Genomic DNA, 10,804 nt, shown 5'->3' on the forward strand with positions numbered 1-10,804 from the left:
GGAAGTCGAAGCTAGAACGAGAATAGAAAGGGAGTTAGACATCGTAGTTCAACCACAGCCAATAGAGATGGCAGGTAATGAAGAGCGTCCGGTGATAGAAGCCGCAAGGCCCAATCTTGCTAATATGACTCAGGCTATCGTGAAGACTGACATCACGGGGCATTTTGAACTCAAACAGTACATGGTACAGCTGATTCAATCCACAGGAAAATATGTGGGTCTATCTTATGAAGACCCGCAGAGGCACATTCAGAACTTCTTGGAAATTACGGACACTTACAATTATCCGAACGTTTCCAAGGACTATGTTAGGCTGACATTATTTCCCTTTTCACTGTTGGGGGAAGCTAAGGAATGGTTGCAAAAGGAGCCCGCAAACTCAATCCACATTTGGGATGATTTAGCAAGGAAATTCCTAATCAAGTTTTTCCCTACTAAGAAGACAAAATCGCTGAGGAGCCAAATTCTTAGGTTCCAACAACGGGATGGCGAGACACTTCGTCAAGCTTGGGAAAGATACAAGAAGCTACTCAGAGATTGCCCGCATCATTGTCAGACTGATGAGGTATTGGGTCACACTTTTGTTGATGGGCTAGACCAGGCATCAAAGATGAATCTGGATTCAGCTTGTGGGGGTAGTTGCATGGCGAGGCCGTACAGTGAAATTCAACTCTAGCTAAACAACTTCACAGCTAATGATCATAATTGGAAAGGAGATGGGGATGCAAGAAGAGCAATTAAACAGAAGTCAGCCGGGTTGATTGAGCTTGATGACTTCTCAGCCATGAGAGCAGATATTGCAAAGCTGGCAAATCAGATGAACCGAATGACAACACAACAAATGCAACATGTATAACAGATGTCTATTTGTTGTGAAATATATGGTGACAGTCATATGAGTGACATGTGCCCCACGAATCCTGAATCTATATACTATGTGGGGCAACAAAACAGAGGTCCTATGAATCAACATGCACAATATGTGAACACTTACAATCCAAATTGGAGGAATCATCCTAAATTCTCATGGGGCGGAAATCAACAGAATCAGAATCAGTATAGGCCTCAAGGAAATTTTAATCAGCCTCAGAAGCCACCCCAACAAATAGAAGAGAGTACGAATGACTTGCTAAAAAAGTTGTTGCTAGACAATCAACAGCTCAGGACCGATTTCAGAAATCTTGAGAGGCAAATGGGGCAACTAGCAGCAAATCAAAATACTAGACCTGCAGGCTCTCTTCCCAGTGATACAGAGAAGAACCCTCAAGTTAATGCAGTTACACTTAGAAACGGGAGGGAACTAGAGGAAGTGCCAAAGAAGAGAAAGGACAAACCTATACTTGAGGGGGAGCTGACCCCTAAGGCAATACCCGAGTCAAAGAATAATGATGCAAGTTCAGAGCGAGTGGAGGCTGTAAGGCCACCACCACCTTTCCCCCAGAGATTGCAGAAAAAGAATGACGATTGCATGTTCAACAAATTTCTCTCTATGTTGAGTCAGGTTTAATTAAATATTCCATTAGTGGATGTACTTCGTGAAATTCCAAAGTATGCTAAGTACATAAAAGATATAGTGGCTCACAAGAGGAAATTGACTGAGTTCGAGACAGTTGCACTTACTGAGGAGTGCACTTCAAGGGTCCAAAACAAGCTTCCCCAAAAGCTTAAAGATCCGGGCAGCTTCACCATTCCAGTGTGAATCGGTAATATTGATGTGGGTCGTGATCTTTGTGATTTGGGTGCGAGCATAAATCTGATGCCATTGTCCTTGTTTAAGCAATTGGGTCTGGGAGCTCCAAGACCAACCACTGTGATGTTGCAATTAGCTGATAGGTCAATAGCCTACCCTGAAGGAGTGATTGAAGATGTGTTGCTGCAAATTAGGAAATTTATCTTCCCAACTGACTTCATTATTCTAGATTTTGAGGCTGATGAACAAGTTCCAATCATATTGGGATGACCTCTCTTGGCTACTGGTGATGCAATAATTAAAGTGAGAGAAGGGAAAATGATTATGAGGGTGGACAACGAGGAAGCAGTCTTCAATGTCTACAAAGCAATCCAACTTCCCCGCCACTATGAGGAGCTCTCTATGATATCTGTTGTGGAGGTGGATGCGCAACTTCTCGACACGAGTGTATATCTAGATGACTCTCTAGAAAAAGCAATCATGTTGTTTGATAGCTTGATGATTGATGATGAGGTTGAGGAGATGATGCACATCCTAGATGCATCATGTGCTTACATGCAAGGAATACACCAGTTTGAGCCCCTGAATAGGCCAAGTGGCCCCCCTCCAAAGTCGTCAATTGAAGAAGCTTCAAAATTGGAGCTTAAACCCCTACCCCCTCACCTTCAATATGCTTATCTGGGTAGTTCTGACACTTTACCTGTTATTGTTTCTTCTCACTTGTCTAAATTGCAGGAAGAAAAGCTATTGAGGGTGCTACGTGAGCACAAGAGAGCAATTGGGTGGACAATGTCTGACATTAAAGGCATTAGTCCAGCTTTCTGCATGCATAAAATCCTCATGGAGGATAGACACAAGCCAAGTGTAGAGCATCAACGCCGACTAAATCCAATCATGAAAGAAGTGGTAAGAAAAGAAGTGATTAAGTGGCTTGATGCAGGTATTGTATTTCCAATCTCTGATAGTAAATGGGTAAGCCCCGTTCAATGTGTGCCGAAGAAAGGGGGATGACTGTAGTAGTTAATGAAAATAATGACTTAATTCCTACAAGAACTGTCACTGGATGGAGAATTTGCATAGATTATAGAAAATTGAACAATGCCACCCGGAAAGACCACTTTCCCCTTCCCTTTATTGACCAAATGCTTGATAGGTTAGCTGGCCAGGAATACTACTGTTTCCTGGACGGTTATTCGGGGTATAATCAGATTGCTATAGCCCCAGAGGACCAAGAGAAAACTACATTTACGTGCCCTTATGGCACGTATGCGTTCAAGAGAATGCCGTTTGGTCTTTGTAATGCACCTGCGACTTTTCAAAGGTGTATGATGGCTATTTTTACTGACATGGTTGAAAGATTTGTAGAAGTGTTCATGGATGATTTTTCTGTGTTTGGATGTTCTTTTGATAGTTGTTTGATGAATCTTGATAAAGTGCTTGCTAGGTATGAAGAGACGAACTTGGTGCTAAACTGGGAAAAATGCCATTTCATGGTACGTGAAGGTATAGTTTTGGGGCACAAGGTGTCAAAAGATGGTCTACAGGTGGATAAAGCAAAGGTGGAGACGATTGAAATATTGCCCCCACCGACATCCGTCAAAGGCATTCGCAGTTTCTTGGGTCATGCAGGTTTTTATTGTCGTTTCATTAAAGATTTTTCGAAAATTTCTTCTCCTTTGTGCAGGCTCCTAGAGAAAGATGTCACCTTCAAGTTTGATAATGCATGTCTGAAAGCATTTGAGGAGCTGAAGGGAAGATTGGTGACTGCACCAATTATCATTGGCCCAGATTGGGCACAACCATTTGAGCTGATGTGCGATGCAAGTGACATAGCAATCGAAGCGGTTTTGGGGCAAAGGAGGGATAAAATCTTTCACTCCATTTATTATGCGAGCAAAACTATGAATCCAGCTCAGATGAATTATACAGTTACTGAAAAAGAGTTGCTTGCAGTGGTGTGGGCATTTGACAAGTTCAGATCCTATCTAGTGGGAACCAAAGTCATCGTCTACACAGATCATTCAGCTATCACATACTTGTTTGAAAATAAAGACGCCAAGCCGAGGCTGATTCGTTGGGTCCTCCTCTTGCAAGAATTTGACTTAGAGATCCGAGATCGAAAAGGGACAGAAAATCAAGTGGCTGATCACTTGTCCAGATTAGAAAGTCGGAACCATGTAGCTAAAGGAGGGTCAATCAAAGAAACATTTCCTGATGAGCAATTATTAGCAGTCACCTCAAGTGAAGCCCCATGGTATGCAGATTATGTGAATTTTATTGCAAGTGGGGTGACGCCACTAGAATTGACACCTGACAATAGAAGAAGATTCTTACATGATGTGAGGCTCTACATGTAGGATGAGCCATTCTTATATAGGCAATGCGCAGATCAGTTGGTACGAAGGTGTGTTCCCGAGGAAGAGATGAATGCTATACTGCATGACTGCCATGCTTCGCCATATGGAGGTCATCACGGCAGGGATAGAACCGCCCAAAAAGTGCTACAATCAGGTTTCTATTGGCCAAAATTGTTTAAGGATGCACATGCCTTTGTTAAAAATTGTGATAGATGCCAAAGAACCGGAACTATCACGAGGAAGCACGAGATGCCCTTGCAAAATATTCTGGCAGTAGAGCTTTTTGATGTTTGGGGGATTGATTTCATGGGACCGTTCCCATATTCTAATGGGCACAGGTACATCTTAGTGGCGGTCGACTATGTTTCTAAGTGGGTATAGGCCATTGATCTTCCTACTAATGACGCAAAGGTAGTGGTAAGCTTTGTAAAGAAGCACATCTTCACACGTTTTGGGACTCCAAGAGTGTTGATAAGCGACGGGGGAACTCACTTTTGTAACAAATTGCTGAATAATATTCTTGCAAAATATGGAGTTAAGCACAAGGTTTACACTGCCTATCATCCCCAAACGAGTGGTCAAGTAGAAGTTTCCAACAAAGAGGTAAAGCAGATTTTAGAAAAAACAGTAAGTGGGAATAGAAAGGACTGGGCCGGGAAGCTGGATGACGCATTATGGGCGTATCGCACTGCATACAAGACCCCCATAGGTACTTCTCCGTACAGGTTGGTTTATGGGAAGATGTTCCATTTGCCCGTCGAGCTTGAACACAAAGCATATTGGGCGATTAAAAAGCTAAATATGGAGATGGACTTGGCCGGTGAGAAGAGATTGCTACAACTCAACGAGCTTGATGAGTTTCGATTGCATGCGTATGAAAATGCCAAATTGTATAAAGAAAAGACCAAAAGGTGGCATGATAAGCACATCCAACATCGTGAGTTTGAGCCAGGTCAAGAAGTTCTCTTGTTTAATTCAAGGCTAAAGCTTTTTCTAGGAAAGCTTAAATCTCGATGGTCGGGTCCGTTTGAAGTGGTTAGTGTGAAACCTCATGGTGCAGTGGAATTGCGTGATATGGGTTCCAATGCGACATTCTTAGTAAATGGCCAGAGAGTAAAACACTATTGGGGTGGTGACATTGCACGTCACAAGACCTCGATGGATTTAGTGGAGGCATGAAGAACGTGTTGCGTCGTGCCGCGACGTTAAATCAGGCGCTTCTTGGGAGGCCACCCAAGTTAGTTAGTTTATTGTTTTGTACTAATTAGATCTTGTATGTATATATATATAAAAAATTAGAAAAAAAAAGGGGGTCCAGATATGGGAAAATGAGGCGGATGCGTCGCATCCCCCTCAGCATGAAAAAAATTGACGGACAAATTGCTCAAGGCAGTGAAGTCTGCCTATCGCGTCCGCATCGCGTCCAACAAATTGTTAGAGAAAGCAGTGGGGATGCATCGCGTCCAAGCTCGCACGCACAGGTAAGTGTTATATTTTAACACATCTTAGGCCAAAAACACAATTCTAACATAAAAACTCCCCTCTCGTCTCACTTGCGACCAAATGAACCTTCTCTCTTCTCTCGCGTACAGGTATGTATTTCTCTTCTCTTCGTTCTCTTTCTTTACTCTCCTCACTCTCCTCTCTTTTCTATCTCGCTGGTAGTAAAAGAACCACCACCCCAAATTCCCCTAGGTTAAGTTTACCAATTTAAAGGTCACACATATCGTTCCTGTTAGTTGTCGTTCCTGTTGGTTGCTGTTGGTTGTAATAGTTGCGAGATGATAAACTATAATTCCCTTCATCTCGTTAATTTTGGGAGGGTAGTCGAATTACACCACTGATAGAAGAAACTAGGCACAATTGTTGCATATCACATGTTCGACGAATTGCCCGTGAGGTAAATTTAGGCGCCGGTGAAGTCTGAGTAACCGAGCAACATTGGTATATGCTTGTGAATAAGTGTGAGGTCGTTTGTGTTGATTGTGTACAGCAATGTTTTGAGCCTATGATATATTGTATAAATAAATTGAACATCCGGCACATGCTAGACATCTTGAATTATAAAGTGTTACTCGATTTAAATTGTGTGAGCGCTATGCGTAATGATTTGTCGTGAGAATAAGTGTGGGGTCGAGTGAGGTGCTATGTGCAATTGAACATGGTCAGTGAGCGTCGCTCGGATAAACCTCATGTTGGGCATAATGATATCTATATAGCGCAATGCTTATTTGTAAAATTTGAAGAGAGTTATCACATCCCTGCTGAAAGCCATGAGCTATAGTTTCATGAAGTATTGAATGGCATGACTCTGTGAATAATTGGAAGTGCAAGCTGTTGCAACTGCTTTATAGCTGAACTTCACTGTTTTATACGCTAATTGTTGATTTCTTTGCATTGCAGGTACTTAGGTTCATAAATGGCAGCAACGAGTAAACCGTCCAAGCAACAAGACAAAGATAATAACAAACAACCACCCAAAAAGCCCACCGGAAAGGCAACAGGTGCTCCAAATCCACAGAAAAAAAGGAAGTGGACTGAGAAGAAAGGAACTGCAGCCTAGGCAGTTAATTGATGATTCAGAGCAAGAAGAAGAGGAACTGTTAGTCAGGAGGATAGTGAAGACGGGTATTACAACAACATCATTAAATCCACAAAGCAAAGGGATAGAGATAAGAGAACCTGTGATATACCAGAAAAAAGCCTCCAAAAAGAGTGATCCGACTAATAAAGGAAAGGAGAAGATTACTGCAGAATCTGAATCCGAATCCGATTCGGATAATGACCTTCTGCATACCGACATGAGTGATGAAGATGAGGGTGAACCCATAGACCGAGTTGCTTGGGAGAAGAACTTTGTTAATGAGAAGGCATTCCGAGCCTATAATAAGATACTGGGTTCAAAGAAGTACATTCCAGAAAAGCCGATCAACATCGGAACACTTAAGAGAAAGTACCCAGAGTTTCTAAAATTAATTCGAGAGGTGCAACAATAGGGACCCATCTTGAAGGGTCACGGCAAAGCCAACCTCACTATCGTTAGAGAGCTTTACGCCAATTGGCGTCACTCCAGGGGCAACATTGTGAGAGTACGAGGGGTAGATATTAATGTGTCAGCTGAAGCTCTGAATAATTTCTTAGGGGTGCCACACATACTAACAGATAGGTTTGACTCCATATGCAAAACACCAGATTATGCACACATTAAGTCTGTCCTATGCCCTACCAGGAAGGATGCAAATTGGAAGCATGGGAGTATGGAGTACCATTCTATAGCCAAGGAATTCATGAGTGCGTTAGCACGTGTGGCCCTAAATTTCATATGCAACCGCCTGATGCCATGCCAACACAAAACGGATGTCCCTCATCACCGCGTACTAGTATTTTATGCTTTATTGGAGGGGATACCGCTCAACTTAGGAGCCATCATGCATGATCAAATGAAGTGCCCCAGGATGAATTACAAGTGAAGGCTGTTCTTTGCAAATACCCTATCGGCTTTCTTGACAGAGATGGGAGTACTATGGGACAAGGAGAATGACGACATTGAGGCTAAAGCTCTAGGACCATATGATGTCACTCATGTTCTAGAGCCGAACAAGGGAAGGTCTTCTAAGCTCACCATTCAACAGTTATTTGAGCAGATGCAAGAAGATATGCAAGAGAACAGGGCTGAGTTGATAGTGACTCGTGTCGAGTTGAGTGCCACCAGGGATGAGTTGAGTCAGACTCGTGCGGATCTAAGCCGAGTCCAGATTGAGTAGGCCATGATGATGAGGGAGATATCATTACTCCTCAGAGCTCTGGTTCAACATTCAGATATAGACATCTCATAGCTGATTGCATCGTCCACTGCCGGACCATCCACTCCTATTCCTCCTATAGTCCCTGAGGCTCCACACACCAGGCCTACTGAGGTCGTTGTACCACTTGCTACAGAATCAGCCCCAGTTGGTGATGATAGGACAATGACAGCTCTCCCTATGCGTGAGGATGATATTGCAAGGCCGGAGGGGGTCTTGATGAATGCCATGGATGCAGATGCTCTTCCACAGACTGCGGATGAGCCTTCCACCTTGACTTGAGGGAGTTTCTTCTCACCCTACTTTACCTTATTTGTGTGCATTGGGGACAACGCACAGTTCTACGTGTGGGGTGGGGGTTATTCATATTTTTTGTATGGATGAATGTACTTAACTGTTACAATTTGACTGTTGGGGGCTGGAATATTCACTGGATTAATGGCATGTAATAGTAGTAAATTCATCTATATAGAGTAACTCTCAGTTGATTCTTGAAATTAGTGTTAGTATTAGGAGATTGACAGAAAAAAAAATAAAAAAATAGAGTAGTAGCCTTGAGTAATTAGTAAAAATTTTGTGTAGGTAGTAATAATCCCCTGTGGTTTTTCTTTGTGCATCGGTTCTTTTCCATGGGATGTATTTTGAACCGGTTCTGTGCTTATCACAAATAAAATCTATCCCTAGTTAACCATTTTGAGCCTATTGACTTTTATTTGGTACCCACATTATAAGCCTATACCCTTTTTATTCTTAATTAACATTGTTTTGATCTTTTTACCTCTTAAAGCACTTTAATTGTTAGATGAGCGCTAAAAGAAGTAAGAAGGGACTAAGTGTGGGGTGACTTTTGAGTGAAACCAATGAAAGGAAGAAAGGTGCACTTGTTTTGTAAAATAATACACCACTAGTTGTTTGAAAAAAAAACATAGTTGGGAAAAAAGAGAGTAAAATTTGGAAAAAAAAAAAGGAAAAATAGAAATGAATAAATTGTTGTCTTGTTCTTTCTAGTGGGTATGAACTAAAGTAGTGCTTAAAGAAAAAGGGACTGTTTTGGGGGTGATATTGTTTGTGAAATTGAAGTGGTGTTAAAGAAAATTCGCTTAAAGTAATTTTGTGATGTATTAAAGTGCTTAGGAGGGTGAGTCACTATTCCTAAAATATATCCTACCCGTCCCTTATCCCACATTACAACCATGAAAAAGTCCTAATTGATTCTAGATCGAGCGAGCTTACATTAGTAGAGATTTACATTAAGGGCAAGCCTATGGTACCAATTGCATGCATGTGACTTCTTTGTGAGAGTGAGCGATTTTCTTTGATATATGTGAGTCATTAAAATATATTTGATCATGAGATTCGAATGTGTGGATTGAACTCGCTCTCTTGTTCTTGTTGTGAGGGCACATGGTTTCACGAGGGATATGTAACGTTATTAGACTCCTCTATGATGTTGGGTGTTCAATCCATGAGTGCATAGTGACATTAAGTCAGTTTTTGAGGTTAGGGTTGTTGTGAGCATGTTGTCTTTGTTTAAATATTTTTAAAGAATGACATAAGAAAAGGGAAGTGTATATGATGCATATTCTAGAGCCTAATTGTTGCAAATAACCATGGTCATAGGTGCAGTGTGCTTTGAATGATAAGAGCTTAATTTTGTTTCGTCTACTATAGGATGGTTTCTTCGAGGACGAACAAAGGTTTAAGTGTGGGGTAGTGATGTTTGGCATATTTCGATATGTGTTGATGTTACTTTACCCATGTTTTAACCACTTCTTAATGTTATTTGATCTTTAAAATGCCCAACATGGTTTAATTATTGGTTTTATGACTAATTGAGTTGTGTGTGATGAATTAGGGTGTTTGGAGTGCAAAATATGAAGAAATGGTGCTCTAGTGAGAGGAAGAGAGATTGGATGCGTCGCATCCAATCTAGAAAAAGATCAGATTTCATGCACCCTTAGCAGTGAAGTCGGCCCATAGCATCCGCCATAGCATCCGCACCTGGGCAAAGCTGAGATGGAGGAACAAGGGGTGGATGCGTCGCATCCACCCTCGCATGCAAAGCTGAGAAATAGAGGACGAGGTGGATGCGTCGTATCCACCCTCGCATGTGAAGCTGAGAAATGGAGGACGAGGTGGATGCGTCGCATCCACCTTAGCATCAATCCCTGAAGCCGATTTGGACTAGGAATAGGAGAGCTTTGGCCCACGACTTTTGTACGCAATATATAAGCAAAAAACGCTTCCTTTAGGGGATCTAACATATTGGAGAGGGGGGAAAAGCCACAGCAAAGTTCTAAAACCCACGGAATTCGTCTTGAGTTCCTATTCTCTCTTTCTTTTATTGATTCTTATGCACTCTTGTGAATTTTTGAATGATTTCCTGAATATGAGTGGCTAAGAACCCTATTATTCGAGGGTCATGGGTATACATGAATGTTGATGTTTGAAGTTTAATTTGACGAAGTTGATTTTATCATATTGGGTTGTTTATTTAATTCTGTTTTTAATTATTTTGCTGAGTAGCTAACAGTGAAATACTATCTACGAATCTAGAGTTGAACTCGAAAGTGGGAACTCTAGATTGCATATAGAATTAAATAGAGCAAGTTCTTAAACCCGGGCATCGGGGAACGGATTCGCAATTGGGATAGACATATACCTAATTGCCTTGCTCGGTTGCAATACAGGAATTGTAAATGCGTTCTTGTCAAATTTAATTCCATAGACATATAGGTATTAAGTTAGCTTGAATAGGCGAGTAAGGGCTCGACAGATTCTTATGAGTAATATCAACCCTGTCAACCAACATTCTAGATAAATCAATTAGTTATTTTAAGCTAAGAATGGAACATGATTGTTAAATAACCCGTGACCCTAGAATATTATCTCCCATTAATTGTTATTTAAAACTATTTAAGTGTTGTGTTGATTTTTATTATTTCATTATTTGA

The 10,804-nt window shown here is 41.4% G+C and overlaps 1 protein-coding gene across 1 annotated transcript; it reads left to right on the forward strand.

Moving 5' to 3' along the window:
• Positions 1-5,375: 5,375 nt before the first annotated feature.
• On the forward strand, positions 5,376-8,132 carry LOC138897176 (uncharacterized). Its single transcript, XM_070183135.1, has 3 exons — positions 5,376-5,528; positions 6,474-6,917; positions 7,884-8,132. The coding sequence occupies exons 1-3, from the start codon at positions 5,376-5,378 to the stop codon at positions 8,130-8,132; spliced, it is 846 nt and encodes a 281-aa protein (XP_070039236.1).
• Positions 8,133-10,804: the final 2,672 nt, after the last annotated feature.

The sequence above is a fragment of the Nicotiana tomentosiformis genome, chromosome 8, assembly GCF_000390325.3.
Source record: "Nicotiana tomentosiformis chromosome 8, ASM39032v3, whole genome shotgun sequence".
NCBI classification, from domain to species: domain Eukaryota; kingdom Viridiplantae; phylum Streptophyta; class Magnoliopsida; order Solanales; family Solanaceae; genus Nicotiana; species Nicotiana tomentosiformis.

Coding starts and splice junctions, on each gene's coding strand:
- LOC138897176 (XM_070183135.1), top strand. CDS start 5,376: ATGAGGCGGATGCGTCGCATCCCCCTCAGCATGAAAAAAATTGACGGA. Junction 5,529..6,473: donor GTCCAAGCTCGCACGCACAG/GTAAGTGTTATA, acceptor CATAAATGGCAG/CAACGAGTAAACCGTCCAAG. Junction 6,918..7,883: donor AGAACTTTGTTAATGAGAAG/GCATTCCGAGCC, acceptor GACATCTCATAG/CTGATTGCATCGTCCACTGC.